Genomic DNA, 23,595 nt, shown 5'->3' on the forward strand with positions numbered 1-23,595 from the left:
CAATAGAGTGAGTTCGATGCTGTCAGTCTAATGAGAATCTGAGAAACCAAAAAAGAAAAGTACCAAATTCAACATTTTATTTTAAGTTCTTATTTATTTATTCATAAGAGACACACAGAGAGAGGCAGAGACACATGCAGAGGGATAAGTAGGCTCCTTGCAAGGATCTCAATGGGATCATGCCCTGAACCAAAGGCAGACACTCAACCACTGAGCCACCCAGGCACCCCAAAATCCAACATTTAAAATCCCATCTCCTTTGCTACTAGTCTTTCTTTTCTAGTTGGGCTTCATCAAACTCTGCAAATGTTACAACTGGGATTACCCCCAAGTAGCCTGCCATGCCATCCCTACTGCCACCATGATCCCGGTGAGCATCAGCCATTTGCTAAGATACTATTCTTTATTCTAGGAGCTCACCTTCCAGGCTATAGTGTACACGGGTTGTTAAACTAGTGAATCCCTTCTGTGCTGGCCAAAAAATAGCCACCACCCCATCCCAGTCATAGGGTCCCCAGTCTCCATAACTAAAGAGGTACACCATGGTACAGCAGCCCCCCACCCTGCTGCACACCATAGCCGCATCCATGGGGCTCACTCTCTCTATGTACCTTTACAGGCTGTTTGTTAAATAGTTTCAGTTTTACCCTGAGGAAGTAGTGATTTTTATCAGTGGTGACTTTTTCTTTAGAGATTTATTTGAGAGAGAGAGCATGCACAAGAGGTCAGGGGGAAAGGCAGAATGAGGGGCAGAGAGAATGTCAAGCAGACTCTCCACTAATGGCAGGGTCTCTCGATCTCACGACCCAGAGATCATGACCTGAGCCAAAGCCAAGAGTCAGATGCTTAACTGACTGAGCCATCCAGGAACTCCCAATCAATGGCGATTTTTAAAGGGTAATATCTCAAGTAGGAGAAAATATTTTACTTTCCCCTGACTTCTCACATCTAAGTTGCAAAGGAATTGTGGCAAACAAACATCTCCTAGCCCAATCTGCCTTCTCCATCAGGTGGATTACCCTTTGTAGACCAAACGGGTGTGTCTCTGCTCTAGGCTTTTCTTCCTGGACTAACTCTGGAACGTGGGCTGACCAGCACATATCCAGAGAATTAAAAAGAAATCAAGAGGCAGCTGCTTTTATTTCACCCAGAAAGACATGATTTAGAAGGCATTTCCTGAGAATTTGTGAAACACTGCATCTAGGAATATAGAAGATTCCATGGAATTTCCCTTTCAAGATATCTTTCTCTGCCTGAGAAGATTAGTGTTTAAAGGTCTTAAGCAGGAAATGGGACCAGATGCCCTGGAATGTTCCACCAGTCCTATCTTTCCAAGATTCTAAGAGGCTTCCAATACAGCACTCCCTGTTATTGTTCTTTGGCATTTGTTTTCAGATCCTCATGTCAGAACCAGGCAAACTCAGCCAGAAAATAAAAGTTTGGCTTCAGGAGTACTGGAACATCACGGATCTTGTAGCCATTTCCATGTTCATGATTGGAGCAATCCTCCGCCTACAGAAGCAGCCATACATGGGCTATGGCCGAGTGATCTACTGTGTGGATATCATCTTCTGGTATATCCGAGTCCTGGACATTTTTGGTGTCAACAAATATCTGGGGCCCTATGTGATGATGATTGGAAAGATGGTTAGTACTTACACCCCTTTAGGAGCTAGAGACATTGTGGTTGTGGTTAGGACCTGAGACCAGGCCTTGGGTGTGGCTTTATAAGACTTCATTTGGTCCCTCCTTTGTAGTTGGTTTCTTTCAGGAAATGTTTTTGCTTTAAGATACATAGTTCTTGGGCCTGCGTGGCTACAGTCGGTTAAGTGCCTGCCTTTGGTTCAGGGCATGATCTCAGGGTCCTGGGATCAAACCCCACTGCAGACTCCCTGCTCTATGGGGAGCCTGCTTCTCCCCCTCCCTCTGCCTGCTGCTCCCCTTGCTTGTGCTCTCTCTGTCAAATAAATAAATAAAAATTTTAAAAAAGATACATAGTTCTCCTACATGTTAATACAGTATATAATACTACTATATACTACTTCTATTCTATCCTATACATATATATATACATATACACACAGTATATACTACTTTATATACAAAGAGAGATGCACTGTATATATGTACATTAATACTGTGTCTATACATTTATATGTGTGTGTATATACATATATATACACACACACAACATATATATAATCTGTAGTTAACATGTAGCAAAAGCCAGAAACAAATGGGGCCCAGGGTCACTCCCCCCCTCCTATTCCAGAGAGTCTTCTGCCCATGTACTCTGGCCTGGAATAGACACAGGCAATTCATGTGATTAGGCCAAGACAAATCCATGGCAACATTTCTTCCAGAGTAAATCATACAATATGAAACAAAAAAATGAGCTAGCAGGTAATCTTTACATCACCTAAAATAGCTTCAGTGTTAGGACTGGTCTTGGAAGAAAGGAAGTTATCTTAAGTTACGAATTACTCTTTATAGCATGAGCAGCTTTGAGTGAAGGGATATATGATTTAGCTTATCTTGGCAAGGGCTCTCATCTTCAGGGATATCCAAAATTAGGAATTATACCAATTCTGTAACCACAGTAACCAGAGCATTGCTCACTGTAACCACTCAACAGTTGTGTGATGAATGAATAAATATCATTCTGTACTCTCAATTCATCTTGTTCCTTTCTTATATATCTCCTTCTCTTTCTCTTCAGTTTCCCTTACAAATTCCCATGTTTCCCCCATAATTCTTCCCTTTCTCCATTTGCAGTTGTAGTTATGAGAGGAATATTTGTTTATGGGCAATAATAGAGGAGAAGAAAGAGTAAGAGCAAATGGGGGAGTCAATGTTCTAGAATAAGATGTATGCATTGCATGGCATATAAACACTAGAAGCCTGTGGATGGGATGGAGAGAAGGGAAAGAGGCTCTTTTCATCCTAATTAAACACTCATGAAGAGCAATATAATGAACCAGGCAAACCTGGCCCATGACTCAAGACGGTAAAAGACACATTTTCTCTTTACTCAGATGATTGACATGCTGTATTTTGTGGTCATTATGCTGGTTGTGCTGATGAGTTTTGGAGTAGCCCGTCAAGCCATTTTGCACCCAGATGAGGAGCCGTCTTGGAAACTGGCCCGAAACATCTTCTACATGCCCTACTGGATGATCTATGGAGAGGTGTTTGCAGACCAGATAGACCGTAAGAATAGAATTGATAGTAAGATTCTCTTCCCTGCTTCTGAGGCAGATGATCAGTTCCAAATTAATAGAAGAGCATGTGTTAATTTGGAGATAAATTATTTTTTATTCTGCTCTGAGCACAAAATTATTTTAAGAAGGAATAAATACAGAATATGAAATGTAGGTTTTTGAGACATCAGTCATTCCTTCTATTCTAAAAACCATTAACCAGAATTTTGAGTCTCATATCCCTTTAGCTGGACCTGGTGAATACCTTATCACATGAATGTAGTCCCAGTGCCAATATCCCAATATTTCTTCAACCTCTTTCTACCCTCAGACAGAGCTGGTAGTGTTATGAGTGTAATGAGACAGAAGGCATGACAGGGCAACTGGTGCTTTGTGTCATCCTCTTCTTCAAGCTTCTTCTCCAAAGCTTATTTTCCACATGGCTATCAATCTCCTCTTCACTTATGGAGTTCAACTTATTATTATTATTGTTATTATCAACAATATATCAACAATATCATCCAGATGTTAGCAGAGGAAATGAGCTATAATCCTGCATGGATTTCTGGGGGGCGTAGGCCCCAGCTCCTCCCCAGGCTGAGCCAGCAGGTCATGGTGGTCTCCTGTGTTGTAGGAAGTGAAGCTTAAATGTTCTTATGCCTATTTCACCCGGCCAGTTAATGTATCACCAATAGATTGAGGCTCTTCAGACCTGTTTTTGTCTCCAGACCCTACCTTCATTTGCATGTTGTGCTCTGTCACAAAGATACAGATACAAGAGCACATCTGCTATTTCTGGTGTTCTGCTTCTTGGGAGATGGTTTTGAACATCCTCCCCTTGTATGAAATGCAGGGTTGTCAGTACATCTTCTGCCACTGGGTTACACTGATAACTAGTTCACACAATGCCTTCTATCTAGCTTTTATAATGTGATTCTGAACACATTATTATCACCAGTATTTCAAAGTCAATTATTGAATGTGTTTGTAGCTTGGTAAACTGGAACATAAAAATCTCATTTGGTTTCAAGAGTATTTACTTAGGTAAACATATGATCCAGACATAAATTATGATATTTTTTTATTATTTAATTGGGTAATGTGAAGATAAAGAGGCAAACTTGAGGCTGTTCTCAGTAACATCATTAAATGCAGGTTTTTCATTCTTGATCTGGTTATTGCATAATAATTTTGCATTTATATGTGCTTATGAGGTATTTGAACTGGGATATAGAGACTGCCTGATTGGTTAACCAGTTGGTTAAAATGATCATCTGCCAGTAGCTTCATATCTTTTTCACAGTATTTTTAATGTGTGAGCTTTTTATTGCTTATGACACATGGTAAAATCAATATTCATGAAATATATATGTATTCCCTAGAATTAATAATGTTTACAGTTTCTTCTAAATAGACCACTTTTTCCTGGCATGAATCTGTAATTCCCAAACTTGAATACTTTGCATATCTTGACACCAAAACCATTCTTGTGTTGTTAATCATTTGTTTTACTTTCTTCTCAACTGTTGTCTTTTTTTCTTTCCTCCCTTCCTGTCACAACTAAAAAAATAAAATAAAATCCTGCTTTCCAATCGCTATATAGTCTACGCCATGGAAATTAATCGTAAGTTTACACAGAATCAATGACTCTAGTCCATGAAATGTGTGTATTAATCAGTTTCTCCCTTAGCTAGAAGGAGTTGGTTTTCAATACTTCTCTTGTTTTCTGGTGTCAATGCTCTTTTAAACTATGAGTAAGTAAAAAAGCAGGTAGATTATAAATTCATGGAAGTTATTTCACTTATCACTGTTGGGGTCATTCTATTTTTTAGTTCAGGAAATAGGTCCTATAGGATCGAAGTGGCATTTTGAATGAGCAGAGAGAGAAAAGATGATTTTCCAAACATGACACCAAATCTGTTGATTAATGGATTTGAGGGTAGAGGGCATCCTTATCTCCTCCCTCATAACAAAATTATTTCCAAAGTTTATGTACAAGTGATACCAAGGAGACAACATGAGATGATGTTAAATAAATAATCAGAAGACATAATAACTTTCTAACGGATAACAGTACAGAAAAAACATACAGATTTATTTGCTTAGAAATGAAGGAAAAACTTCTGTATATGAAAAACATAAATGCAGAAATAGGAAAATGTTTATCAATATGACAAGTCAAGAATGACTATCTCTGAGTGTAGAAGTGAGTTTCTTATTTTCTTTGTACAAGTTTATAGTTTTCACATGGAAAATCATTGCTTATGAAATCAGGGAAAAATCATATTAAAAAAGAAAAAGATCATGTAGTGGCATATGTAAGTTACTTACTCTATTCGTTTTATGTAAAAATTACATAAAGATAAACTTTTGTTTCAGCTCCTTGTGGTGACAACCAGTATGATGAAGAAGGCAAGCGGCTCCCGCCCTGTATCCCGGGTGCCTGGCTCACACCTGCCATCATGGCGTGCTACCTACTGGTGGCCAACATCCTGCTTGTGAACTTGCTTATTGCAGTTTTCAAGTATGTGTCAAGTCTGATGACTGGGTGCCTATTATTTATTACATTACAAATTTCCAGTTTAATCTTGGAACACTCGTGTGGCCATGGATTTACACAGAATTTCAGTAGAACTTTAAAATATGCAGAATTTTTGCAATCTCTTTAATTAAAACTTAAATCGGGTTTCATGTATTCATGAATCAAAAGTTGACACTTAAATACATTTAGAAATTTTTTGATGGTTCAATATTTTATTTTTTTATTGAAGTACAATTAACATAGTGTTGTATCAGTTTCAGGTGTACAAAACAATGATTCATTAATTCTGTACATTACTCAGTGCTCATCAGGATGCAATTACTGTACTTTTAATCCCTTTTATCTATTTTACCCATTCCCCCACATAGTTCGCCTCTGGCAGCCACCAGTTTGTTCTCTGACTTTGGGGGGTTTTTTCTTCAAGGCTGTGGGGAGAAAAAAAGAGTCTGGGTTGGTTTTCTTTTTTCTTTTCTCTCTTTTTTGTTTGTTTTGTTTCTTAAATTCCACATATGAATGAAACCATATGGTATTTGTCTTTCTGTTAAATACATTTAATCTCAGTTTGTGTTTTAACATTGTAACAGGTATTTTAATCTACTGAAAATATATCCTTAGATAAAAGTCTCCTGAGGTAGGGAAGATTTGATCAAGATGTGACTATAATTCATTATCAGAGGCACAGAAAGCAATGTGAATCTCATAAGCTGTGACAATTACTGTAATATTATATAAAATACTTTCCTTATCATTTACAGAATAGAAGATAAAATGGCCTAGGAAAGATATGGCTTAAATTATAAAATCAAGTCTCTTGTAAAACTTGCCCATTTTTGCATGATGTGTTGAGCCTATGACCATGCCTAATAAATGTTTCAAAAAATTGTATCTTCTAAGATGAAAAATATGAGGGAAAAATCCTTCATAGAAATATAGAATCTTGGGGCACCTGAATGGCTCAGTGATTGTCTTCCTTAGGCTCAGATCGAGATCCTGGGGTCCTGGGATTGAGTCCTGCATTGGGCTCTCTGTGGGGAGCCTGCTTCTCCTTCTGCCTATGTCTCTGCCTCTATCTCTCTCTCTCTCTCTTTCTTTCTCTTTCTCTGATTCTCATGAATTTAAAAAAAAAAAAAAAGAAGACTACAGAAATTCTGTCCATAAAAAGAAAGAAACAAAGAAATATAGAATCTTAGAGCTGACCAAGGCTTTGGAAAGAATCTGGTTCAAACTCTTGTTCAACTGTATTACAGATTTAAATATTTCAAAATACTTAGTTGGATAGCTCCTACCTTTAAAAATATGAAATAAAGCTTTGCACAGTGGCAGTATCGTAGCCAATGAGGTTTATCCGAGGTGCGATTATTGCTAATTGAAAAATATGAAATAAAATTTTCCTGAGCAATGAGTCAGTAGACCACAGTATGGTGTTTCAAGAGAACAATATGTAGCAGCTTCAATACACTTAATTCTTATTTATATGAGGAAAATGTCCCTGTGTGTAGATAATTCACACTGACAGATAAACCAAAAGACAGGGTAATCTAGTATTCAGAGGTGCTAAAAGGCCATTTCATTGTTTATTTTCATTTCCATGTGAGTAAATGATTGCCCTGGGAAATTTAAATGAAAAGTAAAATAACTAATTAAACATTTATTCTTTTTAAAGCAATACCTTCTTTGAAGTTAAGTCAATATCCAACCAGGTGTGGAAATTCCAGCGTTATCAGCTGATAATGACATTTCATGACCGGCCAGTCCTACCTCCACCAATGATCATTTTAAGCCACATCTATATAATCATTATGCGTCTTAGTGGTTGCTGTAGGAAGAAAAGAGAAGGGGATCAAGATGAGCAGGATCGTGGTCTAAGTACGTGTAGGATTCTTTCGTTTCTCTCTTGGGCAAATTTCAAGAGTGTTCTAACTGGACACCCTCATGGAAATCTCACTAAATTACTTAAATTGTGTGAAAACATAACACTCTAGTCCAACTGTTGTTCTTTGCAGGATGCTTCTCATTTTATGTTGATTTTATTCCAGTACTGTTAGTTTCTGAGTAATTAGTGTTACCCAAAGCCTGCTCATGATGAGATCAGAAACCGAGAGAGCTCTTGAAAATGACTCCTCCAAAACCGGGAAACTGAGTAGGGAAAAATTAGAGAGGAAGACAAGCCAAGATAGACTCCTAACACTGGGAAATAAACAAAGGGTTGCAGATGGGGAGGTGGGCTGGGGGAGGGAGTAACTGATTGAATGGTCATTAAGGGGGACACATGATGAGATGAGCACTGGATGTTATACTATATATTGGCAAATTGAATTTAAATATCTTTAAAAATATATTATTAAATATTTAAATTTAAAAAAAATGACTCCTCTCTCTCTATATATATATACTCCCTTTAATACTGCTTCAATGTGTTGTATCTGAAGAGGGTAGGACAGTAATGATGTCCACCTGACTCTATCCGTAAAATACATGCAAAGGGTTCTCCAGAAAATAGTGCTTGGTTTCACTTTGCAAATAGCTGTCATAGTGGTGTTTTGTGTTAAAAAAAGTAAGCCATTTTGCTCCAGCAGAAAGATGGTTTCTGCATATTACAACCTGTTTAAGTAATAAACCATTGGTGTAGTCAGAGAATTGTCTACAAGTGACAAGTGAGTTCAATTCAGGTTGATTCGTGGAATTCACAATAATGCAACTAAATTGATTATTTATGGTTGGGGCTCATTTCTCGGTAAATGCTTCTCCCTTTACGCAGAGCTGTTTCTCAGCGATGAGGAGCTGAAGAGGCTGCACGAGTTCGAGGAGCAGTGTGTTCAGGAGCACTTCCAGGAGAAGGAGGATGAGCAGCAGTCGTCCAGCGATGAGCGCATCCGCGTCACTTGTGAGAGGTGCGCCCAGCCCGGGGCCAGTGGTGGCCCGTGGTGGCCCTCGATGGCCTATAGGCCAAGGGTTTGCGGGCTCCTCCGCCCCATTCTACAGGGGATGCCAACGTCCATATAAATGTTCACTCCCAAATTCTCTTCTTTGTTCAAACTTTGGATTCTTTGCGTGTTTTCACCCCAAAACAATGTGAAAATATCCACCGTGAAATGGTGATTGTAAATTGTATAGAGAAGGGAATGCTGCATTGCAAATATTCCAGGCCCAAACTAAGCCAAACCAAACTGAAAAAAAAACCCTGACCGTTCTTGCCCACTCCTAAAGTAAGAGGTTTTATTGCAATTACCCTGCATCAATGAGAGAAAATCCAGCTGCAGGGCTTTGTAAATGCCAGTGAAGCCATCTTTTGACTTGGGGTTGCCTTGTCAAGGAATAGTATTCCCCTAGGGACTGACCTGCTCTTCGTGCCTTAATGTTCCTGTTGCTCCTTTCCCAACCTGGCAGAGCAGAGGTAAGGGCTCCCTCCTCTCTGCTTCTATGCCACCAGGAACTTTGGGAGGAGCAGAAGTGTCTGTCTTCCATGAGATGGGAAGGTTCTAAACTAGGGCATGGTGTGTTTTTCAGACAATTTAACATCCTGGGTCCTGGCAAAATCACTATCATCCATATGCTAGTGCTTAATAAATGCAGAACAAATGAATGCATGTGTGCATGATCTATGAATGAGCAAATGAAGGCAGGCCAGGAAGAGCCAGAAAAGGTGACATTTTCTGGACTTTCCAGTGTTGCTCTTCTTGCAGCTGGGAAAGAGTAACCAGCACAGGGCAGACAGAAACAATAAAATTACACTATCTATATCTTTCGAATCATATGATTTTAAGAACCTTCATCACTTAATACAATCAGTGTAAGCTATTGTTATTATTACTCAAAGAATGTGGTAATTGATAAAATATCCTTCCAAAGAGTTTAAGTAGCAATGCAGGTAGAAGGACGATGCCTAAGGGGATACTAGCTTACCATTCCGTCCTTCAGTCCTCAGAATCAAAGTGTCTAGCACAGTTACATGTATTTATTGATAGACATAAAGACATTCGAAAGAATATTTCAGGAAACCATCTAGTCGAGGGTCTCAACAATTACAACACGATTCACAATACACCTTCAGGTCTCCCTGGTGTGCCTGTTTAGGCCGGTGGCTGCCACAGTCCATGGGAGAGACAACGCCCCTGGCAGCTGTAGCTCTCTGGGCCCTTACCCATCCAGCACTGGACACCTTGTAATCCAACCTGCCAAATTTAAGGGTTATCTGTACTAACTTTTGGCCTTAATAAGATACATTTTCAATAAAACTTTTCAGTGCTTCTTTGCTGTTTTAATAGTAATTACTAAGCTTTTAAGATATAAAAATTATTTCTTCCTGAGAAAGATAAGCTACCCCCATCTTAATATTCTAAAATTTCAACTTTTTTAGTTAGACATTAACTTGGATTTGATCACAGCCAGTAATTTACAATGGAAATTGTGTTTTGTTTCACTCTGCCTTTTCCCCTCCTCCCCTCTCCCAGCATTGTTTGGATTTTTACCATTCTTAGAGCAAGCCTCCAAGAATGTGGTTATCAGGTCACTACCAAACTGCATTTTCCTCTTGGGGCTCTGTGCACACGTAATAGGAATGAAAATGTGCTGGGCCATAAAAACATCTACTTCCCGTTTCCCTTCATTGAGATCTCCAAGAGTGATGGGAGAGCATTCCTGCCCCTCCCGTTCACTTGTTGACCATTTCTAGGCTGAATCACAGATGCATATCAAAGACAAAAGGAGGAGAAAGTCTGGGGAGAAGGTGCCTTTCCTTCACCCTTCACCGGGAGAGTTGAGGAACAAGAAAGAAGGTGGAAGAATAGAAATAAAACTAGTTCTTTTTACCTAAATTTGACACCAGTGATTACTTTTTTTTTTTTTAAAGATTGTATTTATTTATTCATGAGAGACACAGAAAGAGAGAGAGGCAGAGACACAGCCAGAGGGAGAAGCAGGCTCCCTGCAGGGAGTCTGATATGGTACTGGATCCCAGGACTCCAGGATCACGTCCTGAGCCAAGGGCAGATGCTCAACCACTGAGTCACCCAGGCGTCCCACCAGTGATTACTTTTTAAAATCAAATTTTTGAGTACTCAGATATTTTTGTCATTTTTAAAAATCTTCTTTACATATTGGGTTGTTTTTATTTTCCGGGTCACCATTTGCCATTTGATGGTTCTCCTGTTCTCTCAGCTGTCATCCCAGCTCCTTTCACTTTGTGGGGTCTGGTTAGGAGGGAGCCTCTATGAAAGGTGCTGTTGGCATCAGTCTCTGCCTGGCCTCTTTCTTGTCAGGTACCTTTCAAAACCTGGGCCAGCAATTTGCATGACTCAGTCTTACAAACATGTTCACACAAGAAGTTTACATACTTGTGCTCCTTCATGCAGGGTGTTTTGAGGCCTTCTGTGGAGGAAGCACATTCATGGCTTTCCCTTAATGTTTGGAAAGTAATATATAAAGTTCTAACAATTTCTCCATCTTGTGAGATCCAACATTTAGTCCCTCAATCAGAGATTTACAGTATGATTCAGTTTTTAGTTAGCAACAACACTGCAGCAAGGTACTTAGCTCAAAGCCCCACCCAGCATGCCCACTTAGCTGACTTAGGGCACTGCACTCACGGATTTCTTCCCAAATTTGGACATGCTCTGGGCTCTAAGAGTGGCTCCACTAGCCATCTCATTTAGCAAGACAGACACTGTCAAATCATCAAATTCTGCTTTCTTCCCCCATGAATGAATCATGATCCCCTGACTCCACCTCTTTCCTTCTCTATCACCAGCACTCTAGTACAAGCTACTAGCATTTTTCACTAGGATTCCTGCAGTTGCTCTCACAGGATCTGAGCTCTCCATAATCATTTCTGCTCTTTCAATTCATTTTGCGCTCACTAACTCGACTTCACTCTGGTTGCATCGCTCCCCCCTAGGTCTCTTTAAAAGCCTTTGAGTGGCTCCCATTGTTCCCAGGTCCAGCCTCACTCTGGACTGTCCTCCTTTCATGCTTGGCATTCAGTTTTCCTAGCCTTCTGTCACTTCCTCTAAGCCACCACTCCCTTCCTGCCATAGGAGTTTTGTACATGTTGTTCCCTCTGCCTGCTCATCCTTTGGATCTTTGCTCAAATGTCAATTCCTTATGGAAAACTTCCTTGATCACCTCATACCTTAGACTAGGTTAGGAAGTCTGCACATCTCAACATAGCAAGAGCTTGAGTTTCTGAATGAATGGATAACTAAAAAATTCATGTACTGATCTGAATGCAATTTCCATCCTATCCTCAATGAATATCAAATAGGATGTCAACTATGCTCCCCCCAGGTTTCAAACCGATTTTGCTGTTGGCAACTAGGAACGGTCTCAATAAACAAATGATTCTGCTACCCATAATTGTCAGGAAGAATCTTTAATATCAGCAATGCCAAAACAACTTGTGATGTTGACAGGTGTTGCTTCTTTGCCTGAAAGGTTAATATCAGATAACCAAGAGGGCTGGTGAAAGAACATTTTATAACTTCTGCCAGCACAACCAAGGTAAAGTTTGTCAACCTAGATATTCTATCTCATCATATCAGACTAATACCTAGTAACATGTATCTTTATCAATCAGAATTTGAAAGCCATCTCTGTATCTCTTGAAAAATCCACTGCTGAACACATCATTCCTTTTGTGGTTTGGCATCCCCTGGTTCACAGGTTCAAGAACAACTGAGTTGAAAAGAATCTTTTCTAAAATAATTTCATCAGAGATTCAACTTCCTTTTCTTGAACAATGAGAATTATGTAAGCCAGTATGTTTTCCTTTTTTCCATGGCATCAAGGAAGCTTAGGACCAAACTTAATATTTAATTATAACAAGTACATTGTTATAGGTTTTTGGAATACATGGTGAACATTGCCTCCTTACTATCTCTTCTTTACTCATTCATATCTTCTATTTGCATAAATTTTATTTTGCATATATGATATTTTCAAGTATGCAGGCTATATAATTCATAAAATATACATTTTCAATGCTGTGGTCTTGTATTTAAGCATCTATGGGTCTCAGACTAGCTAAACCTATAATAGAAGGTTTGGATTCCACCAAAACTTCTGGGTCATATGCTCACATGTTGTATTTGTGGATCTGGGCTAAGGTGTTGGGTTTCCTCTAGGCTTGATTAGGAAAGCAGCAATTTCTGGTCTTGAGATCTTATTTGGCATCCTCTTCCTGAGTGATCAAGAAGAGATGCTGGTAACAGAGACCATAACAAGAAAGACAATAAGGAGAGAAATTAGATAGTCAGTGGAAGAAGACCTGAAAGAGAGATGAGTCTCAGAAAAGAGGTGGGTGATTCCTCTGATATAGACAAGATCATAGAAAGACAAACACGTAGTGATGGGAGAGAAGTTTGGGGAAGATTCCATCTGAATGTCTTAATCTCAGAAATTAACAGGAGTCAAAGTTGCTTGGATTATGGGGAAGGGGTGAGATTAAATGTTAGAATTTGTGTCTGGTAAATGACCATCTTTTCCTTACCTGACTTTGAGAGCCAATTCAGCGAGAGATGCAGACATCAGGCAGATAGAGATAAAAATAGTATTGGCTTTACAGTAATAAATGTGCCAGAGGATATGGTTCAGTTCTCGCCAAATACACAGAATTAGCCAGAATTAGCGATAGCCACTCAGTCACAAGCAACTGCTGGCCTCTCTTCTCACAGGCAGAATCAGCTTTCCCCACTAAGCTTACCATATGAACAAAACAAAGTAAGAATCCATGCTCTATGCAGGCAGCTGGCCCCCAAAGAGAGAGAGAAAAGCAAGCTGGTGTTGTGGTCTTCAAACTCCAATCAGAAAATCAGTCCTCCTCAAGAATAAATAAAGGACTGTAGAGAGGCCAAGAATTTCACACTAATATAAAGTCCAGACACATAGGAAGAATGATAGGAATGGGGAAAGAGTACCCTCTGGTAACATTATAGACTTGAAGCCACTAGAGAGGATTTGAGTTCACCTTTTGGGAAAATATGATAGGAAGGAACTAGCCAAGAGATTGCTCAGAAGGAATACTGAGGACCTAAGTAAAATTAGCTAATATGATTTTGTATTGGGCCAAGTCAAGGTGATTCCCATGACCTTTAACAGTGACTCTCTAGAACCCAAGGGCAAGGATACAGTTAGTGAATGGAGCATGGGGCATAGCAAAAAGGAGGCTGAAAGGGACCTATGTTCCCAAGAACCAATCAGTGGGGATACCACAATGATGTTAGTGTTTGCAAATGGTAGCATAAACATATTACACTACCTCAAGGTACCATTTTTCCCTGCCCAGCTGTTGAGCTCTAGTGGCAAAATGACACGACTATGCTGGAAGGGAGAGAGAACCTAGGATATCACTAAGAGCTTCAGTGAGTGGTTGATCAGAGTCTTGCCTGAACAAGACAAGTGGAATATAGCCAGAAAAGGCTAATGACTTAGATGACTTGAATTTTAGAAACCAAGGATATCTGAAGTATGGCCATGTTGGTATATATAAATGATGATTTTAGCCTAGAGCTAAAATCCTGTAGAGTTTAACATTCTTTTGGTAAGTCTTCAGTATTTTGTTTATTAAAAACAATGAGAAAGCTGGAAGATTTCAGACTTAAGTCTTGATCTTTGTTTAGTCTTTCACGTATAAATACTCTGTAAGTAAGCACAACCAAGTTCCATCCTGAGTGTTCTCACTATAATTACTAAGCTTAAAAGGCAGCCTCATATGAAGAAGTAGATAGAAATTAAAATAGCTGGATATAAAATTTGGACTAGATCAGACAAGTTTATGATCTGTAGACCTGGAATAAAATTACAGGGTAAGAATACTCTAAAAACTCAATATAGAATACCATGCAACCTTGAAACATGGGTTTCTTCAAGTATAAACTGGATTTCCAGTAACATTATGTTTTTAGGTTAACATTGAACTCTATCATTAAGGAAATATTCCCATATAATTTATAAGATGCCTTGCAGGTGAAGGGTAATGATTGCACTTGAAAAGATGACTGCACATAAAACAGGTTTTAGTAACTAGCTTACTACAGAACTCCAAATATCTAAGTTCTTGGTTTTAAGAAACACACACATGGACTCTTATCATGAGACCATGAATTTGGGCCTTATATTTAATAGATAAGAGTCTATGAAATTCCAATAAAGTTATGCCATATATAAGTATTCTCTTGGAAGTTACCACAAAAGTGCCACAAATTTATATACTGTTGTGCCTCTTATTTGAATGAAATGGAAAACATTATTTACAATGCCTTAAAAAAATGTGTTCTAATTAAGCTACATTCAGGTTTAGTTGCATAATGTCCAAAACGAAATATCCTAGATAATAGATGTATGAAGATACAGATGAAAGCATCTGGAGATTTGCAATCACACCTACTTCACATGGTCACATTATTTTACACTTGCATAGCATTTACAACTCACAAGGTGCTTTCACTGACACAATTTCACTTAATTCTCACAACACCATCATGCTACTATGGTTGTTAATTGCTGTTTATTGTCACTGGTGACAGATGTATAATAAAGAGGAGCTGATGGAGCACTTCATCCCTAACATGAATATGGACACATCTCAAAAAGAATCCTGAAGTTAACAAAATATTGATCATAAACAGCCCTTCTTTTTTTCTTGAAAACAAGCTAAAACAAAAAGAGTCCTGATGTGCAATGTCAGTTTCTAATCTGGTATAGTTATCTCTCATTTTCTTAATTTACAAAACAAGTAGAATAATATATGTGCCAGATTTTGAGACTGGTGAGGGAATGTGGGCTTTGAACAGAAAATCCTGTAGACTAATCTGAGCTAATCTCTGAATCAAACAGAAATGTGAAGGTAACAAATTTAGCTATTATTAACTAGGACCGATAAAACCAGTTAGGTTCTGGACTCTCAGTGATTTTAGTAGGAGACATAAAGTAGCAAAAGACAGGGCAAATATTGTCATAAATCAAGTGCGGCTTAAATTTTATTCAAAGACAGGAGAATGATTACTTTGGGTCCAGCCAGTTTATAGATTTCACTTGGTTCTAGTTTCCTCTGATATAAAAGGTTAACCCTCATGAATTGTTCTTCTGGCCTGCCAGCTGAAATTCAGATGTTTGGTAGTTAGAAAAATGGCCTTAGTGACTTTTCCAAAGTATTCTAAATGGAAGAATTTTTGCTGCGAAGGGAATGCCACCATGCTGTGTGAAATAAAACCTAGTGAATCTACTTAGTGATCTATATGTAAATTCAAACAGAAATAATTAGAGAAGCCATGAATTCAAATTGGTGAAATTGTATAGAAGTAGATCTGTAAGAAATCAGTATTTCAGTCTAAGACAGTGCATTTGTAGCACAAAAATGCTATCCAAAGAAATAGTCTCTTTGAACCAAATACTAGTCATACAAGAATAATAGTTATAAGTAATTTGACCAAAGGATTTGAAAATCTCAAAAGCAAATACTGACCTATTTTATAAAATAAGTATTGTTTTGAAAAATAATAAACAATACGGTCATGTTAATCTAATTAAATATTAGAAGCCAGGATAGCAACATAATTTTATCTACAATGGCTGGGATCCCTGGCATCACCATGGCAGCTTTCATTCATCTGGTTCTATAAATATCAGAGGTAGCAAGTTCTAGAACAAGTTTTCTCAAACTGAGGTCATCATGTGCCCTGGCGTTTGGGGTTCTCAAGTTCTAGAAGAATTTTAGTTTTCCATCTTGATGATGATGGAATGTTTGTGAAGCAAATTTGAGGATGAACAACAAGATGAGACAGAAAGGGAGGCTGGGGGCCAGATTCTGAAAAGTCTTGAATGTATATAAGAAAAAGAAATCTTTTTTTTTTTATTTTATTTATTTATTAGAGTCACAGAGAGAGAAAGAGAGAGAGAGAGAGATTGAGAGATATATAGAGAGAGGCAGAGACACAGGCAGAGGGAGAAGCAGGCTCCATGCAGGGAGCCTGACATGGGACTGATCCTGGGTCTCCAGGATCACGCCCTGGGCTGAAGGCAGCGCTAAACTGCTAAGCCACCGGGGCTGCCCAAGAAATCTTTTTTTGAAGATAGTATTTATTTATCTGAGAGAGAGACAGAGATAGTGATAGAGATACCAAGAGAGAACATGAGCTAGGGAGGAGGAAGGGGAGCAGCAAGCTCCCCACTGAGCACGGAGCCAGACACCAGAGCTTGATCCCACCACTCTGGGATCATGACCTGAGCCGAAGGCAGATGCTTAATTGACTGAGCTGCCCAGGCACCCCAAGAAACAAAAATCTTTATAGGATGAGGTTAAGGGCTGCTAAGAAATTGGAAGGGAAAACCTGAAGCTGCATTTACATGACACTTTACATGATGCTGAGACAGTACCAACTGTTTCTATCATAGAAATATACAAGTGGAGATGATAAGGTTTCCTTTTAACACACTCCTTGGTATCCAACATTGTAATAAAATTTGATTTTTAATCTTAAGTGTTATGAGAAACTGCTAGTGTTTTTTTGTTGTTGTTTTGTTTTTTGTTTTTTTTTACTGCTACTGTTTTTAAGCAAGGGGTGACATGATTGAGTACCTGTGTTACTGTTTTGGATTGGAGCAAGAAGCCATTGGAGGCAAGGAGGCTATTCCTAATAACTAACACTTTTTGCTTTATCAGCCTGGGGTATAAAATGAGGTCGTATATCTTTTAATATTAAAGTAAATTATAGTGAGACCTCATCTTGCTTATTCAAAGAGTGCCTTCTTTCCCTTCCTATTGTTCTGCTGAGTCAGTTGTAAGAGATCCAGTGGTCCAGTAAAGTCTCTACCTATTGCATCAAGAATCAAGAAAGTGGGACCAATTCTTTCTTTTTGCTTTCTTGCTCTTTCTCCTCCTGCCACTTGGCCCTGGAAGCAGGCATAGTTGTGGAAGTGAAACGCAGAGTAAATTAATTAAAGCCCCAGATTTTTTAATGGAGGTTGGAAAAGGGGAGCTCCAAGATACTGGAAACACCTAGGAGATTGTAGGGAGGAATGAACTTGCAAAAGTAACCCTACAAAGTTGCTTATGATCTTAAGAGCTCACCCCCAAACTGTGTGTATTTGTGTGTGTGCAAGTGTGTGTGCGTGCACGTGTATTTGTGTGTGTGTGTGGTTCTGCTCTTTATTAGCATCCCTAAAGGATTGAGAAAGACAAAGTGAACACAAAATGGTAGAGTAAGGAACTCTTGGATAACTCCATAAAAGTAACAATAAAACTGTCAAAACTTTTGGAATCAACTTTTTAGAAAGATGGAAATGAACCAATGGCTTGTAACAATTTGTGAAGTGCTTACTCAAGAAACATGGCTTAATATTTTTTTAAGTGAGCTTTGTGCATTTCAGTTTACCTAGTCCCATCCCCCACTCCTCAGTTCACTGGCAGCCATGAAAATAACAGGCTGAATTCCTGGTACTAGTGGAAGCAGAAAGAACCACATCCACAAAAAGTTGCAATTATCTATTTTGACCTGTCTGGTCGCTCCCTGAAAGATTGGTTCAAAAGACTTACCTTAATTTCCCTTGACTTGGAACTAGACCAAGGCTAAATAAAACTGCTAGCCGAGGTGGGGATACGGAGAGGGCATTTGTCACAAACATTTACATGCGAATGTTTTGGTCCCTACTCCCCAAGGTGATAAATAACAGAGTTGGGGTAAATGAGACTAACCAAAAGCTTCAGAAAAAAGGCTGGGAAATGAGATGAGATGTCCATAAGGCTTTGAAAAGTTCTAACATATTCCTGGGAACCTAGAAGGCCATATGCATGCATATGTCTGTGCACATGCTCAGAAAAAACTGAGAAGACAGAAAGCTTCCCGTTCTAGCTGACCTAAAGGCTCTGTGAAAACAGGAAGTGAAGGCTAAGACAAAGATGCAAACTCTGGCTGAGTGTTGATGATGTGCATGCACAGAACCCCTCAACAAAGACTGGGAGATTTTTTTTTAATTCCAGAGATTTAAGGAATTCTCTGTTCAATCATTAGCTGACCACTGAGCTAACAGAATAGAATTTCAGTGGCCACACACTATAAAGAATACAGGCTTTATAGAATCATTTCAGAAAAGTCACTAAATAAGCAACAACTACTATAGTATGAATCAATAATTAACAAACCCTGGGGAAGAAAGAGAATCAGACTTCCAGAGTTGCCATGCAATATTACTCAAAATGTCCAGTTTTAAATAAAAAGATATGCAAAGAAAGAAGACAGTATGGTCCACACCTAGGGAAAAGGCAATAAAAGAAACTGGCCCTAAGAAATCCCAGATGTTGGACTTTCTGACATTTATTTTTTTAAGGATTTTATTTATTTATTCACTAGAATATACAGAGAGGAGAGAGAGAGAGAGAGAGAGGCAGAGACACAGGCAGAGGGAGAAGCAGGCTCCCCACAGGGATCCTGACATGGGACTGGATCCTGGGTCTCCAGGATCATGCCTCGGGCTGAAGGTGGCACTAAACTGCTGAGCCACCTGGGCTGCCCCTGACAAAGACTTTAAATCAGTTATTGTAAACACATTCAAAGAGCTAAAGAATACCATCTCTAAAGATCTACAGGGAAGTTGAGAATGATGTCTCACCATATAGAGAATACAAATAAAGAGACAGAAATTATATTTAAGAAGAGGAAAGAGAAGGAGAAGGTGAAGAACCAGAAATTCTGGAATTGTAAAGTAACTGAAAGTAACTGAAAGGAAAATTTTACTATAGAGTCTCAAAATCATAGCTGAGCAGGCAGAAGAAAGAATTAGTAAACTTGAAGATAAATCAGTTGAGATTATCCAGTCTAAGGAAGAGAAATAAAAAAGAATGAACAGATTCTCAGAGACCAGTGGAATACCATCAGCATGATAGCATACACATAATGGGAGTGCCAGAAGGAAACAAAAAAGAAAGTGGCAGAAAATATCTCAATAAATAAAGGCCAAAGATTTCCCAAATTTGATGAAAAATATGAATTTACACATAGAAGTTCAATGAACTCCCAGTAAAATAAACTTCACTTGATCTTATTCAAAAGGCCAAGAAGTGATCCAAGTAAAATAAACTCAAAGACATCCACACTTATTTAAATAGTCATCAAACTGTCATAAGCCAAAGGAAAAAATCTTGAGAGAATCAAGAGAAAAGCAACTCATCACACACAAAGCATCCTCAATAAAATAAAAGGCTGACCTCTCGCTGGAAATCCGGGAGCCCAGAAGGCAGAGGGATGAAATATTCAAAGTGCTGAAAGAAAAAGACTATTAACCAAGAATAGTGTATCTAGCAAAACAGTGTTTCAAAAAATGAAGGAGAAATTAAGATATTCACAGATAGCAAACACTGAAAGAATTTGTAACTACTAGACCTGCCCTAGTAGAGATACTAAGAAGTCCTTTGGGTAGAAATGAAAGTTCACCAGACTACTAAAATCTACATGAAGAAATAAAAAGCACCATAACTACATACATAAGTATAAAAGACATTATAAGGTAACTACATAGAAAAGTATAAAAGACATTATAAATGTATTTTTTGCTTGTAACTATTTTTTTATTTTCTATGTGATTTAAAAGATAACTGTATAAAGTTATAATTACAAATCTACATTGATGGACACACAACATGTAAAGACATAATCTGTGACAACAGCATAAAGTAAAGGAGGAAGGAATGAACTTTAAAAGAGCATATTTTTAATACTATTGAAATTAAATTGGCACTAATTTGAACTAGATTGTCATAAATTAAGATGTTCATTATAGTCTCTAGGGCAACCACTAAGAAAATGGCTAAAAAATACATGACAAAAGACATGAAAAGGGAATTAAAATGGTACACTAGAAAATGTCTATTTAAGGGGCACCTGCATAGCTCAGTCAGTTGGGTGTCTGCCTTTGGCTCAGGTGATGATCCTAAGGTCCTGGAATCAAGCCCTATATCAGGCTCCCTGCTCAGTGGGGAGTCTGCCCCCCCTGTCCCAGCCAGGCTTATGTTCTCCCTTATTTTCTCTCACTCACCCTCTCTCTCTCAAAAATAAGTAAATTTTCTTTTTAAAAAAAAGAAAGAAAATGTCTATTTAACACAGAAGAAGGTAGTACTTGAGGAACTGAGCAAAAAAAGACATAAGACATGTAGAAAACAAATAGTAAAGTGATAGGGGTAAATTCTACATTATCAGTAATCATATTAAATATAAATGGATTAAACTCTCAAAGCACAAAGACTGTCAGACTGTAGTTTGAAAGTAAAAGTATGGAAGATACTCCACATAAACAGTCATCAGATTTAGTATAGCTGTGGTGCACCTGGGTAGCTCAGTTGGTTAAGTGGCTGATTCTTGAGTTCAGTTAGGATCCTGGGATCAAGCCCCACATCAGGCTCCACCCTTAGTGAGGAGTCTGGTTGAGGTTCTTTTCCTCGTCCCTTTGCCCCTCCCCCTTCACATTCTCTATCTCTCAAATAAATAAATAAATCTTTAAAAAATTAGTATAGCTATGATAAGTATACTAATATCAGACAAAACAGGTTTTCAGACAAGAATTGTTAATAGAGACAAAGAAGGACATTAAATTTTTAAAAAGGACATTAAATTATGATAAAATGGTCAACCTATCAAAGAGAATAATTATAAATATATGCATCTAATAGTAGAGCTTCATAATATATGAAGCAGAAACTGACAGAATTAAAGGGAGACGCAGACAGGTCTACAGTAATAGTTGGAGACTCTAATATCTCACATTAATAATAGAATAACTAGACAAAAGATGTAAAAAAATAAAAGACTTGAATAATACTATAGGCCAACTCAGCATAACAGAATACTTTACTCGACAACAGCAGGATATGCATTCTTCTCAAGAGCATGTGGAACATTATCCAAGATACACCGTATGTTAGGCCATATAGCAAATCTCACCAAATTTCTAAAAGACTGAAATTAATCAAAGTGTTTACTCTGACCACAATGAATAAGATAATAAATTAATAACAAAAGGAGATTTGGAAAATTCACAAATATATGAAAATTAAACAACACTTTAATGACCAATGAATCAAAGAAGAAATCATAAGGGAAATTAGAGAGTACTTTGAAGCTGGACAACAGTGTGAATGTACTAAATGCCACGGAACTATACATTTGTACATTGAAAAATGGTTAAGATGGTAAATTTTATGTTACATGTATTTTACAACAATGTAAAAATTTTTTTAAAGAGAAAGAAAAAGTATACTTTAAGATGAATAAAACTGAAAACACAACCTAACTCAAACTTATAGTACACAGCAAAAGCAGTACTGAGAATAATTACAAAAACAGTAATTATTCTGTATTAATTACTTAAATGCCTGTTAAATTAAAACGTTTTAAATTAAACTAAATTTAATACAGGCATTAATTGAAAATGCCTGTATTTAAAAAGATGGATGCCCGGGTTGCTCCGTGGTTGAGTATCTGCCTTTGGCTCAGGCTGTGATCCTGGAGTCCTGGGATCGAGTCCTGCATTGGGCTCCCTGCACAGAGGTTGCTTCTCCCTCTGTCTATGTCTCTGCCTCTCTCTCTGTGTCTCTCATGAATAAATAAAATCTTTAGAAAAAGAAGAAGAAGAAAGATGTCAAAAGCATTGAGTACTGAACTAATAAATAGACCACTACCAAGATCCCAAACTGATCACTGGGCTGCACACACACAGGACAGATTCCAAAAGCACTGCTAAGATTTTGAAAATTGAACTGAAATTGGAATCATAGCCCACAAAAATTATGGTGGAACTGGCATCTTGAGCCTAACCAGGTCAGTCAACTGCTAAAAGAAAAATATCAACATTCTTCATGAGATTTAAACAGGACTCTGTGTCATACAACATAGTATTAAAAATGTCTACAATATAATCTAAAATAATTTAGAATATGAAAAATTCAGAAAAATCTCAATTTACCTGGTGAAAAAAAGTCAATAAATGTCAAGGCCAAGGTAGTGCAGATGTTTGAATTATTTGATAGACTTTATTTTTTTTTATTTGATAGACTTTAAAGTAACTATTATAAAAGTGCTTGAACATAATGGCAAAGAATGTTGAAACTAATGGAAAGATAGAAAGTCTTGGAAAAAAATAGATGATATATTGGGATCCCTGGGTGGCGCAGCGGTTTGGCGCCTGCCTTTGGCCCAGGGCGAGATCCTGGAGATCCGGGATCAAATCCCACGTCCGGCTCCCGGTGCATGGAGCCTGCGTCTCTGCCTCTCTCTCTCTCACTGTGTGCCTATCGTAAATTAAAAAAAAAAAAAAAAGATGATATAAAAAAGAACCAATGAAAAGTTTAGAACTAAAAAATATAGTAAGTGAAATTAAAATTTCACTGGCTAGCCTCCATAGCATCATCTCATCAGAGATGAGAGAGGAAGGAATCTGTAAACTTGAAGATATATACTATAAAATGGTACAGCCACTCTGAAAGACAGTTTGACAGTTTCTTATAAAACTAAACATACACTCACTGTATTCTCTAGATATGAAATGAAAACTTATTGGTTCAGCCACTATGAACAATGATACAGAGTTTCCTCAAAAATTTAAAAATAGAACTATCAGATGATCCAGTAATTCCACTGCTGGGTACATCTCCAACCCCTACTCTTCCTCCATCTTGCGTCTCTTTCCTCATATCCAAAGGAAATGAAAACAGAGTATCAGGAGATAAATGCACTCTGATGTTTATTGCAACATTATTGTAATAGCCTAGGTCTGTCCACAACAGATGAATGGATGAAGAAGACATGGTTTTATATATACAGTGAAATAGTATTTAGCCACGACAAAGAAAGAAACCCTGCCACTTGTGCCAAC

General features: G+C 38.0%; 1 protein-coding gene and 1 pseudogene across 1 annotated transcript in view; both read left to right on the forward strand.

Moving 5' to 3' along the window:
* The window catches only part of TRPM1 (transient receptor potential cation channel subfamily M member 1), a 101,095-nt gene that overhangs the window by 72,048 nt on the left and 5,452 nt on the right, over window positions 1–23,595 (forward strand). Inside the window, exons 25-30 of the mRNA XM_041751111.1 lie at window positions 1,396–1,647; window positions 3,036–3,210; window positions 4,804–4,824; window positions 5,580–5,724; window positions 7,406–7,608; window positions 8,501–8,633. Coding sequence (XP_041607045.1) covers window positions 1,396–1,647; window positions 3,036–3,210; window positions 4,804–4,824; window positions 5,580–5,724; window positions 7,406–7,608; window positions 8,501–8,633 — 929 coding nt within the window. The remainder of the gene's footprint in view (window positions 1–1,395; window positions 1,648–3,035; window positions 3,211–4,803; window positions 4,825–5,579; window positions 5,725–7,405; window positions 7,609–8,500; window positions 8,634–23,595) is intronic.
* On the forward strand, window positions 7,048–7,222 carry LOC121490311 (annotated as a pseudogene).

The sequence above is a fragment of the Vulpes lagopus genome, chromosome 4 (assembly GCF_018345385.1).
Source record: "Vulpes lagopus strain Blue_001 chromosome 4, ASM1834538v1, whole genome shotgun sequence".
Lineage (NCBI taxonomy): Eukaryota > Metazoa > Chordata > Mammalia > Carnivora > Canidae > Vulpes > Vulpes lagopus.